General features: G+C 33.8%; 1 protein-coding gene across 35 annotated transcripts in view; it reads left to right on the top strand.

The window, feature by feature from the left end:
- The window catches only part of LOC140743677 (uncharacterized), a 54,370-nt gene that overhangs the window by 18,864 nt on the left and 14,276 nt on the right, over nt 1–21,230 (top strand). For 17 of the 35 annotated variants that reach the window (XM_073075131.1, XM_073075148.1, XM_073075147.1 and 14 more), the window contains exons 9-28: nt 389–445; nt 3,896–3,910; nt 4,501–4,626; nt 5,099–5,246; nt 5,495–5,551; nt 5,822–5,881; nt 6,528–6,587; nt 7,284–7,340; nt 7,588–7,644; nt 7,845–7,901; nt 8,231–8,287; nt 8,567–8,623; nt 9,280–9,336; nt 9,633–9,807; nt 9,952–10,065; nt 11,406–11,524; nt 12,378–12,453; nt 12,988–13,023; nt 15,605–15,700; nt 17,373–17,441. In XM_073075131.1, coding sequence (XP_072931232.1) covers nt 389–445; nt 3,896–3,910; nt 4,501–4,626; nt 5,099–5,246; nt 5,495–5,551; nt 5,822–5,881; nt 6,528–6,587; nt 7,284–7,340; nt 7,588–7,644; nt 7,845–7,901; nt 8,231–8,287; nt 8,567–8,623; nt 9,280–9,336; nt 9,633–9,807; nt 9,952–10,065; nt 11,406–11,524; nt 12,378–12,453; nt 12,988–13,023; nt 15,605–15,700; nt 17,373–17,441 — 1,550 coding nt within the window. The remainder of the gene's footprint in view (nt 1–388; nt 446–3,895; nt 3,911–4,500; nt 4,627–5,098; nt 5,247–5,494; nt 5,552–5,821; nt 5,882–6,527; nt 6,588–7,283; nt 7,341–7,587; nt 7,645–7,844; nt 7,902–8,230; nt 8,288–8,566; nt 8,624–9,279; nt 9,337–9,632; nt 9,808–9,951; nt 10,066–11,405; nt 11,525–12,377; nt 12,454–12,987; nt 13,024–15,604; nt 15,701–17,372; nt 17,442–21,230) is intronic. The other 18 variants (XM_073075155.1, XM_073075152.1, XM_073075134.1 and 15 more) reach the window with 14 other exon arrangements.

The raw sequence follows: 21,230 nt of genomic DNA, 5'->3' as shown, positions 1-21,230 counted from the left end.
ATAATTTAAAAATACCTCTAAGATTTTTTTATAATTTAAATGAATGGTAGTAAAACATTAATTTCGTCTACGGAAACGAAACCTTTATTAAAACTATTTCTGTATTATAATTGTAATGTTTTATAGTAGGTATTTTTTTCAAATAGCAAAGACCAATGATCCTACACGTTAAATTAGAACTTTAGCAATGAACCAGTGAAAACAAATCTAACGATGCCCCAATTTCCCGATATCAATAATAAAAATAAATGTATGTATGTATCCATATTTATTATCAGAATTTAACAGGCTTTTATAAATCGTAGTGTTGGTGTGATCCGATATGTTTGCTGGTTGATACTGATGTGTGATTAATTGTGGTGTTTTTGTACTTCGCCGCGGGCTGCAGGCTCGTGCAAGGAGATGCTAGAGCCGCTGGTCACCCGGAAACACAAATCCGATAAAAGTGTGTTCCGTTATGTAGCTTTTAATGATGTTCGTAATGCATGTTAGTCTTGGCACTGCTGATTTCGGACTAGTGCTTGCACCTCCAATGCGCCCACTAACCCCTCCATATACAGTATGTGAAAATAGTAATTTGGGACATTTATAGAACTCTCATCTAAGTTTGAGAACTTTTTGATTGGAAATATGTTTAAAAATATATCTCGAGAGTAACTAAACTTTTCATATAGCGCGCCACGCCACATAACAGCTGGTAACGTCACGCCATTGTTGGCACATTGCAACCGTTTAGTATACAAAAGATAGTTGATTCGATCAGATAGGATACAGCTTCACAATTGTAAATTAGATAAGTGGCACGATGTGTGTGTGACCTAGGTCCATTGTGCTCGGGTCGTTTGCATACAAAACAGCATGTGGTTCTTATTATAGAACGCGTGCTAGATGTAAAGATTGATACAACAAAAGACACCCAGCCCAGCGGTTGCCATAGAAGATACTAACCGAGAACGTGTTTCCCTTTGAAAGAAATGCTTTTAAGACATTATTCTTATTCAATTACCAGGTGTGATTAAAATCTGGCAGATAATAATGTTTGCAGAGAAAGTTGCTTTGAACCTTTGTTTCAATTCCCTTATTAGTAATTTATTTACTCTGAATAAGCAAATTTCAATAATAGATTTGTCTATTCACTTCTCTGAAGTAACTACAGATTAGCATCACGTTGACTCAAAAGCTAGCTCAGTAACGACAACAACAGTGTTTCATTGTTTCCTTTGTGTATATTGTACAAAATCAATTATGGATTACCCATAGGAAACAAATCGACACGCTATCGGTTTTGTTTTTCATGTGTATTTTCAGCATTATTATCTTTAAACGTTTGGCAACTGACCAACTTCACCCAAAGAAGGAGGTTCTGTTCATATCAACGATATGTAACATGCTTTTGTATGCTTTGTTATATATTCAATGGACTTCACTATACATTCCTTAATGCTTCTGAAGTCCCCTTGTGCCCGTAAAATCAATATTAATTATTTTATTTGCGGCATGGGCATGCTATTATGGTTATATGCAATTATTGTCTATTACGCATAAATATTATATCGTTGTAATTATAATAAGTACTTTTACTATATCATACATATTATAACAGAAATATATAAAAAATCTGGATTCAAAAACAAAAAATGGTAAAAAATCTATGACCACAGAAATTGAAAAAAATAGTATTTAAGTTTAATACAGCAATCATACAGGATGTTCGATAAACCGCTGTCAGGACACGTGCTTTTGAAAACATAATGTGAAAAAAATTCAAAGTATATTCAAAATATTTAACGTTAAGGCATTTTAATATAATGGCTACAGTTGTGAAATTCCTACGATACAAAACTGTAATATTATACATTCCGTTTTTCCATAACAATTTTATCTATAAGAAACTGATCCTGTGACATTAGATATAGCTTATATCGTTCAGAGATAATACTTAGTAGTTGGCGTAAGTATAAATCGTTCATAGGCGCGTAGTACCCTATTTAAACATTCGATCATACCTATGCCTTGCTCTAAACCAAAAAAATCACTCAACAAATTTTTTTGCACAAAAATATGTTTCTAGTTCTTTTTATTTCTTAGCACAATCTACTTCGCATCTGCAAGCGGCATAACTTTTTACTTCACCTATTAGAATTTCTTATGTGCCGCTTATTATAGTTATATTGAATCATACTCAAACTTTTACCTATCGACGCACTCACATTTTTAAGACAATAGCCCCAGAAGCTCGCGTCACTCTTCGCTATAGTAACTGCCAAGTATATAGTTAATAGGTTTGTGGTAGTGTAATTATTGTATAGATTGATCGGATAATTTAAGAGCTTGGACTTGTAATGATACCTACATAACGTCACTAGTTGAACACCTTTTATCCTTACACAATATACAATTAGAAATACATTGTACGTTTTTTAGTTCTGTTCATAAGTATTGGGGACCAAAACATTGGGAAAAATATCTCAGTCTGTCTCTGGCTTCGCTGAAAAGTGCTGTCTGGGCAGGTGCTTAGTTCTACCAAAATTTCAATTAAATTATAAAAATTCAATTCACTATAATACTTCATAAAAGTTCAAAAATGAATCTTAGTGGTAAGTGTGTTATTATTTAATGATGATCATCATTAACTTTCCAAGAATTTTCTTTGTCCTCGGGTAGAAATACGTATTTTGTAATGGTTTAGTGGCAGGATTCTAATAGTATCTGGGGTTGATTACAGATGTCCATGGGTGCCACTGCCACTTGCCATAAAGTGAAGTGTATGCTCTTTTGCAAGTTCTATAACATGAAATAAAATTAAATGACTATAAATATAAGGTTCACAAAGTTTGAAAAGATGATATTATAATATCTTGCTACTTTTTGGTAAGATGTACTGGTTTGGTAAGATATACTTTTTTTAAATTTAAGTGAACAACGTCTTTAGTAAAACGTTTTAAAAATAAAGGAAAATGCAATTAATTTATAATCAAGCCCAAAATTGTAAAGGTTTTAAGGGGCATCCTGTATGATGTTTAATTATTGTGTTACACTTATTACGTTGCCGGGGTACACAGAAAATAAAGCATTTCATAAAATAATGTTACAATAGTTGAAAAGAATCAGTATATTCAGAAAATACTATTTAATAAGTATATATTTTAATGGGAACATAAATTATGTACAAGCAATAAATGTAATAAGAGCAACAAGGAATTTAATTTTAACATTCACACGGTATATGCTTGATTTACTTAAGGAGATTAGTTCTAGTTTCTAGTTAGATCAGAATATCATAAAGATATACTTGTTTCTAAATTCCAACTTCTTTGGAAATATGGATGAAATGATAAGAAATTTCCGTGTACCCTGAAAATTAGATTGTAAATACATTAGAAAGTTGATTATCCGAACGGTTCGTTGATGCATCAGTTTGTGTATTAAAACTATTAAAAATCAAATATAAAATAGGTAAACATATTAAAAATAAAATATATAAAAAAATGTTAATCGTATGTTTTTCAAAAGTGTGAATAATATGTGATAGCAACGTCTTATATTGAATTTAACTTTAAGTTGTGCAAGCCGTATTTTATTTCACCATCATATTTAAACGGATCCTACATTTCACAAGATCCTAGTTTTAGATTTCAGACGAGAAAAATCTGTAAAAAATGTTGAAATTTACTATTTTACACATTGACAGCGCTTTAGCTCAACGATACACAGTTGCACCATATTAAAGCTAACCCTGTGTGTTTTGTAAAAATGTATATGATATATGGTTTATATCGGAAATTGCCTATTCTTTGATCATTCAATGAGTTCGGATAATCGACGGTTTTCTGTACTTAAAGTATTAGAAAATATACAATGATTTAATGAATTTATTGCATTTTTTATGCTAAAGCCCATTGGCGAAAAAGTGAGTGCAAACTGGTTACTAATTAATCTTTTATTTCACTGTGTTTTTTTCAGAATCTTTAGAATACCATTTCCTTTTCATCCTCAGGCCATTTTTTATTCTCTAATATTGGTTTTTGATTAAATTCTTACAATTTCTTGGCATCATTATTTACCGCACAAGCTTTTCATATTTTCAAAATAATTAATTTAGTTCACCAGAAAACAAATGCCATAATAATTTATTACCACATCAGGGTCAACTGAAAATTAAGAAATTATGTCAATTGAAACATTAAAATACCAACTCCTAATAATATATCGCGAACCAAATCAATTATCAGATAGATCGAATTGCACAATACTATATGTATCTATTGCACCAATTTTCGGTTTGGTTAACATTCGGATTTTTTCTAATAAAGCTGTTAACATTTCGAGTGATAAATTTTCTGGTGGATAAAATTCTTCACTGTACCTTTTATTTCCTTTCAGACTTGTGAACATATTAATGCATTGTTGTGCGTTTCTTTATTTTCTGTCATGTACTAAATGTTAATCGATATTGTATTTGTCGGTAATATTGACTTAATGGTAACATTGGATGTTTAGATAAGAAGAAGCAATCGCCAGCTCGCCGGGGCTCGTCGACCGGCGACGGGGGCAGCAGCAAGGCCAGCACTCCCGCTCCATCCCCGCAGCACTCGATGGAGCCGGTAGCCGGGCCAAGTGGTAAATGTGAGCGTGATACAATGTTCAATTTTGAAAATTACCTACTCCGCACAAACTGTAATGTTCAGACTTTACGGTTTGTTTACTCCCTTTTATATCAAGACGTTTTCGGAGCTGTAGTGTTCGGTTCTCAGCCTTACACCACTCCCGGGATACATACTGATCTCACGGGATCGCTAAGGAATAATCTAAAACGGGAAGTGTATTTTTCTATGTGATACTACGTCTTCTTTGTTACACAAATATATATATCAAAGTGTAATGAACACATTAAAATCTCTTGTAAGTAAATCCTATGTCTAGTATAGTGCAGTCACAATCATAATCTTTAATATTTTTTAACCTTGTTACAGAACTTGCTGTTAAGTAAACAAAATATTTTACCAGTATTTCTTGAACATCACGTCAACTGCAAATACAACTGCAACTAAAAAGTATAGAAGTGTTCACTTACGTTTGTTTTACATTTTTTGATCAGGTTCAGGTGGTTCCACACCGAGCACCTCGAAGGCCCCGCAACCAATGACGTCACCAACGGCCAAAGCTGTGGAACCTGTTGGAGTGATCAGCTCCATTGCGACGGCCACTTCGGCCGCCGTGTCCGCTATGGCAGCTGCTCCGGCAAGGTAAATTAAACCTCACCCCAAACCTCACCCCATTGATGCATATTTGACCCCATTGGAGCTTGTTACATCACCGCGACACGGCTACGGCTCATGTTATTTCATTAGTTTATATCACCTCTACCTGTGTCGACATCATTTACTTAATTTTCTGTTTGCTATAGTCGTCCTCTACCTATATACACCGTGTTAAACTATGTAAAGTAGCTACTTTAAATGTTTAATTTTTTATACCTCAACCGGAATCACAGCACGGTCGAGGCGGCTAGTTCGGCTACGGTGGCTACTATCACGGCAGCTCCGGCGAGGTAAGTTCGACCCCACTATGTATCTAGCATGTAAAGCATGTTCGAACCTGGTAGGTAGTTAACCCATCGCTCCGTAATAGTAAAGCAATAACAGGAGATTTGGTTTTTGCGGTTGAACGTGAAAGCTATGTTTTGGTATTGACGTAATTCAGTTCAATTTTATATTCGCTATTGGATTTTAAAACTTATTATGAATCTTCTTATTCAAAATTGATAAAGAAAATGACTTTTAATTGGCGTTTAATCACCTTTTAAATCCATTCGGAATAGCAGCTCGCTAGAGACAGTTACATCAGAAACTGCCTCCACTATCACAGCTGCTCCAGCCAGGTAAGTTAGCTCGTTCAAATCCGTTGGAATACACAGACAGTTGTAGGAAGGCTTAAGCTCGAATATTTGCCGCATTACACATTACAAATATTTTTTCTATTAACTCATTTACTTACTAAACCGTTTTTCAAATTAATATTCATTGGGAACAGTTTTTGTTTGTATGTTGCACGCATAACAGACGCATCTCAGTACTAACGAAACTAATACATTAATTAATCGAATGCTATTTATAAGATTTATTAAGCGACCGAAAATTCAAGAAATACAAGACAAGTAATTTAGGTGTTATAAAAGGTAGGTCTTTTCCGAACTGGAAAATATATATGAAAATTCTTAATTTATATTATGTATATGAAAAACTAACATATTTTACACGATGCTATAAACCAACTTTTCCCAACAATCCGGCTATATTTGTGATCGTTTTCGTTTAGGGAATAAATAGATATTCCTAAAATTGAGTAAATACCATTTTTTATGAGAAATATATGAAATGGGATTTTTTGTCGCGTCCTCTTGTTTGGTACTTGTGAGGTGTCAATAGTCATTAAAGTCCTCATATTAAAGTTATAAAAAACGAAAATATTATTTATTTATTGGCTTAGTATTGAAAACATTCCTTTTTAACCCCAAAATGGAACAGCAGCTATCTTGAGTCAGTTATGTCAGCCGCCGTCTCCGCCATCATGGCTGCTCCAGCAAGGTAAGTTTCCCGTTGAAACCCGTTGGGACTTTTAAAATTCTACAGTTTGAAATATCTCCTTTACGTATTTGATTACAAATATACATTTCATTCACCGGTGAAAAATAACAAAACGGAGTCTACAAAATTAGCACATCTTTTATAGATCTTTTACTTACTTATATTAAATTTTAGTGATTTAATTTTGTACACTAACATTATTATATAGTTGCATTAAACTTACATCTGGTTCCATGGATTTTCACATATTTTTTAGATCTCTTAAAATGTTTGGAAACTTTTATCTTTTTCAGACAAACCATTTTAATAAGTTTTTATTTTTAGAAGCATTTTTTTCCTCTTAGAACTTTATAAATCCATTTTCAATAAATAATTTTAGGTAATTATTTCTAATCAAATAACTATCTATTTTTTTTTGTAAATATTCAATATATGAAACCTTTACACGCAGGGCTTTTATTAAAAATATTGTAAATTATACTTAATAAGTGTATATAATAAAATAAACATGATTATAAGATATAAAAAACTGCAAAACCAAATACTCAATTTAATTCGTCTGTGTCTCCAACCATAAATTATAATCAGAAATAAAAATATTAATTCGGGAAAATTAATTCAATTGTCTTCATAATGTCTTCTTTGGGGCCTAAGATAATTAACAGAACTTTTATTTAATTTCGTACGGAACCGCAGCTTCCAAGAGACAGTTACGTCGGAAACAGTCTCCACTATCACAGCTCTCCCAGCCAGGTAAGTTACACAATAGCCATGGATCCGTTTGGACCGTCGCGATAACATGCTTACAATGTGCCGCGAATATGCTCTAAATCAGTTTAATAATATGAAAAACTATTCTCCATCCAATAAAAGGAAATTAATTTTCAAACTTCTCTTCCAACCTATACTAGATTAAATTTTTATTTTTTTCCACAAAACGATCTCTTTAGTTGCGCTTGAATTCTAAACGTTATGTTTTAAACTCCAATCGGAAACGCAGCTCCATGGAGACAGTTACATCGCCAAATGTCTCTACAATAGTAGCCGCGCCAGCGAGGTAAGTTAGGTCTCCCTAAACTAACTTGTATTAATATAATTTTTTATAAAAGTTTCACCAATTTCGCCACACCGAAATGAATAATTCAAATATAAAAAAAATAAAAATTGAAGTTCGCTACAGTACATTATAAAGATTCTGAATTAATCAATATGCATCCCTTAATTTGCGCTTAATATTACAAACGTTTCCAACCGCAGCTCCCAAGAGACAGTTACTTCGGACACTGTCACCACTATAACGGCTGCCCCAGTCAGGTAAGTTAGGCCAATTTTGATTGATCAGTTAACCTCTTTCAAATTTGTGATCTTGTCCGTCCAATGTCATATTTAAAAATTAAAATGATTTATACACTTAAAATGCGTCATAACGTGAAAATGAGTAATTAATTTTATTACAAAATAATGTCTATTTAAATTAAATGACCCCAAACAATTTACTTAAAAGCACAAACCGTTCGTAAATTGTTGTTATACAATTCGTAAAACTAGGAAATCAGTAAAAACACCCTAAACTCCAGATGTATTTAAAACCCTCTTAAATGACGTTAACATTTCTTTTTCTTTAATCCTAAACGGACGAACAGCCCCCAGGACACATATATGTCTGCAATTCTCACCACCATCATGCCGTCTCCGGCGAGGTAAGTTAGGCCACCGTTAATCTGCTAAACTTTTGGAATATAGATCATCTTCAATAACTGTCTACTAGGCTGTGTAATTGAATCATGTTTTTATTTCGTTAATCATTCAAAGACTTATAAAATATGCATATTAAAATATATTAAATTCAAATCACTTGCCGTTGTCTGATAGCTCCGTCTAAATCAAAATATTATACAAAATAATACACAAATACACTAATATCATTATCTATTTATTAGCGCTTTTTAATTTATTTTTCATCCCATTCGATATCACAGTTCCGTGGAGACAGCTACATCCGAAACTGTATCTACTATCACAGCTGCACCTGTGAGGTAAGTTCAGGCTTCTGAACTCCGTAGGCAACTCATCTTGGCGGCAAGATTCAGTATTACATTTACCAAGGAAGAAACTAAATTCTTATTCAATATAATATTAATTTATATATATTATTATTATTAACAATTATTAAATGCGAATTAATCTATCACAAAATAAACTATTCAAGATGTGCTTATTAAGATCCACAAATGATACCACATTAAGCGTATTCCGTGAAGCTCAGCGGCTCGAGCGCGGTCAGTCATTGGATAGGAGACCGTTATTACTATTATATATGCGATTTATATATTATATTCGTTACTCCACATTAAACATACCGTACCAACGCTCAGTTGAATTCAAGGCTGCGTAAGGCTTAAAATTGAGGAAATCTTGAAACCGCACAACTCTTTTGTTGTTGCTAGATATTGATGTTAAAGATGTTTGTTTTCTCTTCATATCTTGAAATTAAAGAAAGTGAAGAAGATAAAACAGATTCATTAGATAAAATTGTAGTCCAACATTAAACTTAAATCGGGCAATGTAAAATCACTTTCTTTTCATTATCACATCATGTCTTAGTTTCACATTACAATTATTTGTTAGTTGAATGTTGGACTTCAAACTTTAAGTGTTGACATATTTTTTTTGACCTCTATCGGAACCTCAGCTTCATGGCGGCTCCTACTTGGGCAACCGTATCGACTATCACAGCCGCACCAGCGAGGTAAGTTAGGCCATTCTTGAACTGTAATCGCAATCAAACATCGCAATGAAACAGCAACATATTCATGCTTCATCAGAACATTTCAGCTACCGGCTGTAGGTACGCTAGATCGCTCACGCATATTAGGACACCGTGAAATGTCTTAATTCCTTTGTTTAGTGTCGTCAATCGTAATTAATTATTCATTTTTGGTAGTATATCTTTTGTGTAAAATATCTAAAATTTACAAAAAATAAAAAGCTTCTCGTAACTTCTTAAGTATACATATATGTACAATGAGTTTTTATTTTATACAGTACGGCAACTAGTACGTCCGTGGTGCAAGCTCCGCCCAAGCCCGCTACGTACGAGTCGGTGATCACGAACACCGACATGATGGAGACTAAACAAACTAAAAAGAGGAAGGCCGTGTCTGCGTCTAACACGCCCACGGCCCCCGTCGACTATGCGACTCTACCGCCTGCGATAATTGTAAGTTGTTTTACAATATAAATCTTAGAAATATGACAAATAAATTTTAAGAGGATTACTATAAATGAGTTCTCATTTTTATCACGAGTTTAGTTAGCGTATTTGTATACATTTTATTTATTAAAAAGTGTATATTTTTTGCAGCAGACTGAGACGAGCCTCCCACAACAAGTGAATACGAATAATCCGTGGGAAGCGCCCTCAACTCACCAAGCCGGTGATATTCAAATGGAAGTAGTTGATAAAATCATTAAAAAGGTTTGTATTGAAATGTTTTTAAATAATAATTAAATAGTGAAATTACAAAAATTCTTAGTTTCTTTAAAAGTATTTAGGTTTTTACTTATGAAGTTGACAAGGTTCTGCATGAATTCAATCGTATATGTGTTACCCCTCCTAAGGACTCCGGTTATTAATGAAACTAGGTTAAGGTATAATAGGTAAGGACACTGGTTATTAATAATGAAACTTGCCAATTTTCTGGTACTACAAACTATTGGTAATACTGTTTCTATCTCCCTTCAAATTGTCTAGAACATTGCTGGAACACTAGATACTACACTAGGGTGTCGGTCAAGTATCCTGAACCAGACAAACTAGATCCTGTACAATTTGCCAACTTTTTTTATAATATAGGAGTACCAGACGACCACCACCTGATGGTAAGTAGCTACTGCCGCCCGTGAACATCTGTAATCAACCTCAGATAGTATTAGATATTCCTACCTGAGGTCAGCCACAGATGCGTCGCTATTCCTGAGGACTAAGCTGGAACTCGTCGGAAAAGTATATCTCCCTTACCACACCTTTCAAACCAGAACACAGCAGCGTTTAACACCGCTGTTATGAATTCCGTTCAGGGGGCCTTATTAATCTTTTAAAAACCATTATAGTTCATGAATGTTTTATTTAATATTGCATCAACATTATTTTGTTACGTACCACGACCCCCTTAAAACAGTTTTGTTTTATTCCTGCGAGTGGTGTTAAATAATGAGTAATTTGTTTATTCTTTATTCGAGTGTAAAATCTTTCGAACCACTTATTTGAAAAAAAAAAATCCTGCAAAACAAAAAAATGAAAATTTCGACCGACAACAAACAAAACTGCTTATAGTAACATTGTAAAAACAATATTACATTGACGAGGTCGTAGTACGAAATTTTATTGTATGATTAAAATAAAAATGACAACACTCTTTTATGTTATTTTTTTAATCCAAAATTTCAACATAGCGTATGTTGATAAAACATATTATTTGGATAATGTGGTAATATATTTTTGAATACAATATAATAGGAATATAAAAAAAAAATATGTATTACTGCCATCTGTATTCAAATTGGCGAATTAAGGTTTAGTAATTTTTCGTTACGGAATTTCTTGAGCGGGCGACCGTCGGGTGATCGAGCGTGGAGAGGCGCGAAACCTCTCAGATGGGCATGTGGCCCGTGGCGCGCTAACATGGCCACAAACCTGTCCACGGTTTGCACCTTGAGGTCGCGCTCCAGCACGTCGTTCCTTACATAGCGGCCCGCCCCCACGATCGTCCGTAGGGCGCCATTTCATACAGGTATTAATATGTATGTGTGTTGCAGGCGAAGACTGACGGCACGGAGAGCTCGCCCGCGCCGGCGCACTTCTCGAGCGTGAGCCCCGCGCCGCCGCCGCCGCCGCCGCCGCCCGCGCACAGCCCCGCCTCGCAGCCCAGCCCGAGGTAACTGCACCTCTACTACGTCACAACATAGCATAAGCCCACGTTACTCACCTCTGCTACGTCACAACACAGCATAAGCTCACTTTATTCTTATATATACACTAGCTGACCCGGCAAACGTTGTGTTGCCATATAAATAAAAAAAACCGTTAAAGGTGAACAACCCTTAGGGGTATGAAAAATAGATAGTAGCCGATTTTCAGACCTACTGAATATGCATATAAAATTTGGTGAAAGTCGGTAAAGCCGTTTCGGAGGAGTACGGTAACTAACATTGTGACATGCGAATTTTATATATAAAGTAAAATTGGAGTGTCTGTTTAACACTGTTGTTATAAGGCGCAAATAGGTGTGGCTGGAATCGAATCACATAGAGTTCTACCATCTTCAGATTTATAACAAACAGTCAGTTTATAACAAAAGTCTGTCAACTAATCTATTACTTCATATACAACGCAATCTATTAAGCTCACGGAGCATACCGGTAACCTAAAAATCACCGCTTCGCAAACATTTAATGCAATATGTAGACATTAATTTCTAATAACTTTTGATGGAATAATTCAATTTCTATGGACTGTAGTTGAGATATGATTACCATTAATGTATTGAATTCAATTTAGTAGTTTTGGTTCATCATTAGATTTTAAACACACGGACATACAGACAGACAAAAATATATTTGAATATATTCGATGTATATCACGTCTTAAAATATATACCATTATTCATGTTGGTAGCGGAGTGTTGCCTATTACTTTTTATTTGATGCGATTCAAACATATCAGATTAGAATAGTTTTAGACTCACATCTGTGTACATATAGTTTTTATAAAGGAGTTACTCTTTGCAGGCACCTGCCTAGTCCCATGGCTGGGCCCAGCGGAATAAATACGATAACTCACATACGATCTCCGTCACACGCGCAGGTAAGCATCATACTCACCTTATTATATAATTTTTGCCTTTTGTTTCGTTATTTGTCATAGGAGAAGTACACAATTTTGAATTACTCCGTAGCTAAGGTTAGAAGAGATGATAGATAAATAGAGAAATATATAGAATAATTCTGGGTAATTCAGGCAGTTTTGCTGTTTTCCTGAGATGTAAAATAAAAAAAAAAAATATTTGATTTACCAATGTTTACCACAAATTACTTCTATGATGTAACGGTAATAAAAAATCCTCACATATTTTAAGCTAAAGAAAGAAAACAGCAGTATTTTCTGGACCAATTTGTAATACTTTTTCCTAATTAATTATTAATAGTTCTCTCAGTTATTAGAATATCCCATTGAATAGTTTACTAATGATCTAAATATAAATTTCCTTATCGCTTTTGCCTAAACGACACATCGTGATAATACGAATGATAAGTTTAACAGTAGTAGAGACTAATACAAAATACTTCTTTTATATTCTATAAATGCTTGAAATCGCATTTGATGATATTTGCTTTTTAGGTCTTTAGTGTTTTACAAAAGACGTACGATTATGTGGTAAGGTTCCTTTAAATATGATAAAATAAAGCTTTGAATGTTATGTTATAAGCAGGTTTAATAGAATGTAATATTCGGTTGCTAACACGCTTACAAAAATAAAAATGTTCAGAAAGTTTAGAGTATGGGTTCAATAATCTACTTAATATTATGGACGACCTTACCATTTGAAAGTAGACATAAAATTAGGTATCGCCCACTTATGTCTATTACTTTTAAGATTTTACTCTACCTTTAATCTACCTGACAGGTTATTTTTAGGTTTTTACAATTATTTTATGATTTTCATATACAATTTACAATGAATTTCTGTAATTTGAACTTTGAATGGAAATATTTATTAAATTTGGTTATAGGTCTCTATAATCATAGAAAAGTTATGGCAAAAAGTTTTGGTAAGGCTTGTTTCGAATACAGCTTTTGTTGTCGTTTACACGAATAAACTTTCTAGATGTTGTTATTACTTTGCAAAAATGCTTTCAGTTATTCTATTACACACTGTACTTTGCGTCTTCCTAAGAAAAAGTATTCTTTGTTGAAGAATGTCTCATAATTAACTCGTTGCGCTGACGCTTTTTATGTATTATGTTATTTTAAATGGGTTAGTATTTTAATAATATATAGTCACAGTTACGTATAGTCGATTCATAATTAGGTGTCCAAAATGTAAACAAAGGTGTGGACCTATCAAGAAAATATGTTTCAAATGGTAATTTTATTATTTTTGACGATATTAAAGTAATACAACAATAATAAAATAATAATCTAATTAAATTAAAGTTAATTTACATTTTTTATTATTTATATCACCTCAATTTCATTCCATACAGTAATAATAATAAAAAACAAGATTGATGGTAGAAAATTAAAATGTGATAATGGTAACACAATCGGATTCCAAAACATTTCTTGTGCCGTCAATTTTAAGTTATGTAGCTGATGTTATTCATTTTCGTGACTGTGATCGAAGTCCAATGTTTTTTCATTTTAATAGCGCTTTTTTAATTTGTGTATAATTGTTAAAGTTTTCGTTTTTTGTTGAGTTTTTTAAAGTTTTTGTTTCTTATTAATTTTGACAATGACATTTCTTTGTTTACATTTTGGACACCTAATTATGAATCAGACTATAGTCGGCTATATTGACAACTTGATCCGAGTGAAATGCTGTGATTGCGGCAGGTATTGCTGGGTCGTGTTCGATATGACCGGCTTTACATTTGTAACTATATGTTATTAATATTATTTTGTCCCGTTTATTAGCACCATTAGAATTGTAGACACAGTATTCGTTTTATTTGGCCAGTGGCACCCAACTGTTACTGGTTGTCATAGTTTATATATAGAGAATATTCTCTCAGTGGGAATGGTTGTTTATGTACGCTACTGTTTTTCAACTATTTGTGAATGTGTGAATACATATATCTATGTATGATGCTGTAAAAGTACTTTATTTTATACATTTTGTGCCAAAATAATGTCGTAAAGCTATTGCCAGTGTGGATAGATATGTCGCGTCGTAATATTATTATTTATTATTAGTGTCCATTTTTTATTTTTTATTAATGTGTCACATATGTCACATAGTTTATGAAAGGTTTAAAGATTAAAACAGATGTACTATAAACAATAATAGAAAAAAATATTTTATAAATTAAGTATTTCATAAATTTCCAGGGTTGACAAACAAATGATCTACTCTTATGATGATCTTGATATTATGATAATCTTGAATCATAAAAGTACAACATACATACATTTATGCATGCGCAAGTTTCAAGATTTATATGCACATTATATTGTGCGACCCTGTGTGTATGAAGGAAACCACGTCATTCGCACACTTGTCGGTCGGGTATTGCATTCATGAAATATAAAACGCGAGCATGCAATAAATATGATGTTTTGAGGCAAATCGCATTCGTTGCATGTACATGTTATACATACTTACATCTTTCATAAACGCTATTGTGTTAACTATATGTATAGTCTACCTGCCATTACTTTTCTTTTTGTTACGACGTCGACGTAGCATTTGCTTAGTTGGCTGTTTAAGTACTGACTAGATAATTACGGCATTAACTATGTTTATTGTTACATTTTGTGTAACCTACTTAACTGATTAAAAATATTTTCCAAGTCCCAAGTGCCAACCATTTGAACCATTAGTTAATAATTAAAATAAAACTTGCAAAAAATAGTACCTATAATTTTTAAATTTTAGTGAGTGGGTGTTTCAGAGAACAATTTGACTTAAAATGAAAATAATATATCTCTTTTAAAAATGATATCTGAAATCATTGCTTCGAGATTGCCGAGCATATTGACGGTGAACATTATATATTTGTATTAAAATACGTATAATTTATATGTATATACACTTAACGGAAACAATGTCCATACGGAAACAAAGTTATGGACATAAACATGAGCATGCACTTAATAAAGACAATATTCACCGTCGATAGGTTCGTAACGTTAGAGCGAGAATTCGAAACCGAAATAAATGTTATGTCTCAATTAGAGGGTACCTAACTAGCTATAGTTAAGCAAGCTTACTAATACGATACGATGGGTTGTGTAGAGCGGGAAAGGAGAACGTGAGCTGCCGCCCTCGCTGCTCGTGTCGGTGCCTTTGCCATCCACCAGCCACGGCATCAACCTCACCGCCCACTCACAGGTTCATACTACGGGTGTACAAACTACTATCCAGCTAGATTTCGTTGATTTGTGCGCGTCGCTACATGTGTGCGTGCCTTTGGCGATATATGCGACTGTGATGCGTAGGGCGTCATTCGAACAATACGTCTCTCGCATGTTTCACTTACGCCTGTCAGTAATCTTAACCAATGATTGGTTATCAAATTTTGAAAGATAATTATTGTCTAATACAGTTGTGAAATTTCGAACTTTAATTACCAAAAATGGGTAAGGTTGCTTATTAATAACGGGTGTTATACAGTAACAAAATGTTTTAAGAGGCCATGTTGTATTTAACCGTTTTAAACACGTACACATCATTAATAATTGTTGTTATAAAATTACAAATAACATCGCCGCGATCACAAATTAACGAAATGATACGAACCGATACAAGCTAATAAATACATTTGGACCAGCGTTTGAAATTCGCTAACATCGCTTAGAAATTAAACGTAATCTACAATCTGATTATATTTGGTACTAAAAATAATCTTTCAACCCCGTGTAGTAACCTTGTCTTTTAAACCAAAGGTATTTGAAGAAGTAATTAGGTCATACACACCACCTGTAAACAATGTATTACGATAGACTTAGTGCTCATTTCGCTCATATAACATATTGAAATCATTTCTAAATTAACTTACCTCTACAAACCCTAATAACCTATAAAATTATACACATCATATTGACAATCGAATATTTGCGTTTGCCTTTTAAATGATTCTGGAACGAAATATCGATAATCGGCTATTTAGTCATCACTAAACCATAATGTCCAACAGAAATAAATATGGACGAGGTTCATTGTTATATTTTACAACAAACAAATATGCTTATATGAAATAACACACTCCGAAGTAGGTGTCATACGTTTGGCTATGACTTTACCCAAGTGGCTTATAAAAATAAGCACAATGTGCCTAGATGTGGCATAATGGTTTTAAGTGAGTCCGTTTAAAGGCGTATGAAGGCGTTGCACTCAACGTGGCGTGACAACGTGACTCTTTTTAAACTTAGTCATTATGAAGTTCAAAGATTTATTTATATCTCCAGACGTTGAAGGGTGGGAACACGGGCAATCGCAGACACTATTGTATTTTGCCATGCAATATTATTGACAGACATGTTACGATAGATTTAAATATGGTAATACATATTTTACAGAATAATTTATTTTGTCCGCCACGGCCCTTGTCTGATACGTGAACGGGGCCTTATTAATGTAATAGAATAAAATATTCACACGAAATCTTCCCTGTGATAGTGGTCTGTACATCCAAGTAAACAGCTTACATAATTATTATGATACTAACAATTTAGCGATCGCTAAAGATAATGGGCCATTAAATACAACAGTCTACCTGAGACGGCTTATCTTAAGCTACCCGAAACAATATAGCTTAGCATCTAATCTACATTATTAACTAATACATTGGCATTACGTATTTAACTTTAAAAATGCATGGACCCATGGACTTTATTTCATGTCAATCTCAATCGTAATGATTCTGACAATCATAATTTAACATGAAATATGAGCGAGAAGTATAGCCGTAACTTTCTAAACAGTCGTACTTGTACCATTTTAGGGTAATTGTGTTTATACACTTATTTTAGGTCGTACTAAGATTTTTTCACGTTCATGGCAGGTTCCCGCTGCAGTGGACATGGCTACTTCCGGACCGTCGCCGCATATCTTCCATCAGCCGCCAAAGCAGGTTAGTTTAATATTAGTATAACTTTATTAAGATAACGTGAAATATATTTTGTACAATGTAGAGTCGTAAAACTATGTGTGAAGTTAAATAAATAAATATTTTCTAATGACTAACCAAGTAACGATTCGAAGGTACCTGTAGGTGTACTATAGTGGACAGACAATTAAGAATTATATAGTCGTATTGTAATACTTACTGAAATAGGTAATTATATTCAAATGCAAGAAACACTCGTGATCATCACAGAAATATTATTTGTACTAGTTACAATCGAACACTTCGAATGAACCAACCTTCGGTTTAATAGTCACTAACCATTAGACCAAGATACCAGTCAAAGATATTGCTATTAATATTTAATTCCGCTGCAACTGATATTGTCTTTTTGTAGTCCCACGGGTGTTTCCCACATTGCCGCGTGCGGTATTTGCCGATCGCTCGTTAAACTTGTATTAAATGTGTGAATATGGACACGCAGCCCTTGAGACAATTGGCGGCGACCACGGCTCCTATTGACAGTACTTGGCTCCAATTGTAATTTATTACCCTACTTTACAATAAACGTAACTATAACAAAATTATATCATAATAGCGCCAGTGCTGCATTAAAATTTGATTTGCCGCTAGCGAATGCAAATGTTCGAGTGATTTTGTTAGGGTGGTCAAAATAGGTTACTTAACGGGATCGACACAAGTAATGAACGTTGTTTATAGTTTTATGATTATTCCTTTTTTTCCTTACCTGCGTCCATTGCCTTTTTTGAACGTCCATTTTTGCTTACGAACGCGTTAAACGTAAGACGTACCATAAAAAATATGCATTCAATAAATTCTTGAACCAAGAAGCGATAATATAGAGACTACTACTACTTCTAGCAACCAAACATTCTGAATAGAAAACTTATGATGTTTGGTTGCTTGAAGCATATCTTCACATTTCGTTTCGATAATCAGATAGTAATATCACAAAAAAATTGAATTATCTGGTACGTGGGTATTGTTTTAAGTACCTACTAGAAATATGAAAACCTTAATAACTTGACTGTTTATATTTAAACGCATAAAAACGTTTTTGTAAAATACTATAATAACCTCATAATTATACAATTAATAGCACTCTACCGTTACTCAAATCTGTAAATTATTTTCGTTCGCTGACCCCGGCTGAAATCGTCGATTATATTAAATTTTAATATATTTCGAAATATATTAAATATTGTAATACACATTTCATACGGGTAATAATTCAAAATTACTTAAACTTGTAAAACCTGCATAAGCCCCAACGCTGGAATGACTTACCCTCACTTCTAGTGAAGGGTTGGACATACTCTACTACGGTGCCTTATGATTTTTTTGTATTATTAAGGCGCTGCGCAAACGGGGACACTTTTGTGTCTTGTGTCAGACACAAGCTACCGATGAATATTTGATTTCTATAGAATCAGTATGAAATCATTCAACTCCTTGCGCATACGTGTGTCCAGTTGCTTCCACTTAACACTATATTCATAACGATCAAGAAGTGTTCGGTGTCGGTAACTGGAAACTAAAAGTCGTCAGTTGAAGACACAAGCAACATTAACAAATTTCCTTACAATTACGGTTTCTTACAGCTACGGTTTCTAGTGGTGTCCCGTGTCGGTGACAGGACATCGGCAACTGTGTCCGATTGCCGACACGGGACACAGTGAGCACGGTTGCTTGTGATGGTGTGCTGTGTCAGTAACAGAAAGTGTCCCCGTTTGCGCAGCGCCTTATGTACATTAAAACATGCGTAAGCCCCATTTACATTCATCCCCTCATGTGTGCTAGACACATCACTGGTACGATTCCACAACGCTATCTTTGTAGAATTTTGGCCACTGTCAATCGCGTAAACTATTTTGGCAAATGCATTGCCGTGTCCCCAGATATGTATTTATGATGCTTTGTGCATGAAATGCTAACGTAAAGTTCTTAAATAATTTCATGAATTAAAAAAGTCATATATTCGTTTTAACCAACGGGTTTATTAGCATTACATATAATTATTTTGCGGTCATATTTAATATCACTCAGCATATGAAAGAAATCTTTGACTAGGTAGCTACTGTAAAATATTTTCTAGTGAAAGACATCCAGACGGTAGATTTTGAGATTATCTCTGTTACAAAAGTACAATGTGTGTACTTGTGCAGTATAGGTATTTTATCAGTAGACTGTTTGCTTATAAAAACAACAGGGAGATAAAAAATGAAGAACGTTATACAATGTATGAATAATGTACTTTGTGCAGCGACGTAGCGCGTTAAAATTGTTACCAGATATTAAGATAGTTGATACGTCTGCTAAATATTTATTGTTCCGGGAACCGCTGGGCGAGCGTTATCTGGCGAACCCTAGGCGTATTTAAACATTGCGATTTTGTACCTGCGCCCCAACCCCTCGGCTACCTGCCCTGTAGGAGCGTCGTTTAACCACAGGGCCATGTGTCTGCCATTCAGTGCTATTCAGTCGCGTCACGACGCCGGATTCGGCAACATCTGCCGATGTTCCGACGTAGGGGTGACACCGCCGCTACATTATCGCTATGTTTGACACAAACCGCCGGTGACAGATCTCGAATGTAACTCGCGAGTGTAAACCGTAATAATATGGCGCGAAGACCCAATTTCTTTCGTTGAAAGTGTTAAATAAGATGGTAAGTTGTATATTTTATTCGCTGACATGAACACCTCTAGCTATCGAATTACGAGGTGATTGGGTTTCATATTCCTTCATTGAAGCCTAATACTATTGTTTTTGACAGTTTATTCAGTAGCATATCCACATATGTGCGGTTCGCGCGCACACGTGGTGTTATTAAATAAACAAGTTTTTATTGTCTCTATAATTGCATGCATGTTGGAAACGAATATTATTACACTACTTCTATATCCCGAGGGAATTTTGTAATTGTTTCTTGTAACGTTTCCTTCGCATTTGCAATTTAATAAATAATTCCCACGTGAAGTTTTTTGAAAACATTTTTAATCATGGTTTATAATACTAAGATGTTTGCTAAAACTTCTATAAAAACGAAACCAGCGTGGGGCAAAGGGCGCGGAAAAGTTAGTATTTTGATACTTTTTTGGTACGAGTACGAGTATTAGTGATTATTACAAGGATTTAAAAATATTTTCACTTATTTTTTCCTGAATAAGTTTCAAATTAATCATAGTGTTTTAGGTATTGCCTATCATTATTTACGAGTTTACTTTTTTATTAAATTTGTACATTTGATAAAATACGAACACAGGTAGGTTTTAACTGAGATAAACAAAATAATAATTGTTTATTCGGGTATTTTACATTTGATAAATTACCATCCACCTTTCACTCACTAATGTAATAGAAAATAATAGTAAAACAACGCTGTAAACGGGTGAATAATTTTGAAATGTACTACCGGATATAATATTTTTTGTTTTTCGAATTACAAGTTCTTTGGTGGAACTTTATATACGATTGGTTAATAATACTGTTAGTAGTTACGTAGTGATTACTAATACTGACAAAATTGCGGTGTCAGAAACTCATAACAATTAATAACTCATAGTTTATCTATTTATTTAAAAAATATTAATATTTTACCATTCGTTATTTTTTACAATAATGTAATATAAACTGAAATACAATTTGAATATAATGATATATACCGATTATTTCTAATTCACTAATGTAAGCTTCTTGTCTTACTGTTACGGTTACTGTACGAATAATAAATAAATTATTCGTGCTGTGCCCATATTAATAGAGCAGACTATA

The sequence above is a fragment of the Epargyreus clarus genome, unplaced genomic scaffold (assembly GCF_041222505.1).
Source record: "Epargyreus clarus isolate Ecla_fem2 unplaced genomic scaffold, WU_Ecla_fem_2.2 ptg000007l, whole genome shotgun sequence".
NCBI lineage: Eukaryota > Metazoa > Arthropoda > Insecta > Lepidoptera > Hesperiidae > Epargyreus > Epargyreus clarus.
This window is presented reverse-complemented; position numbering and strand designations above follow the sequence as displayed.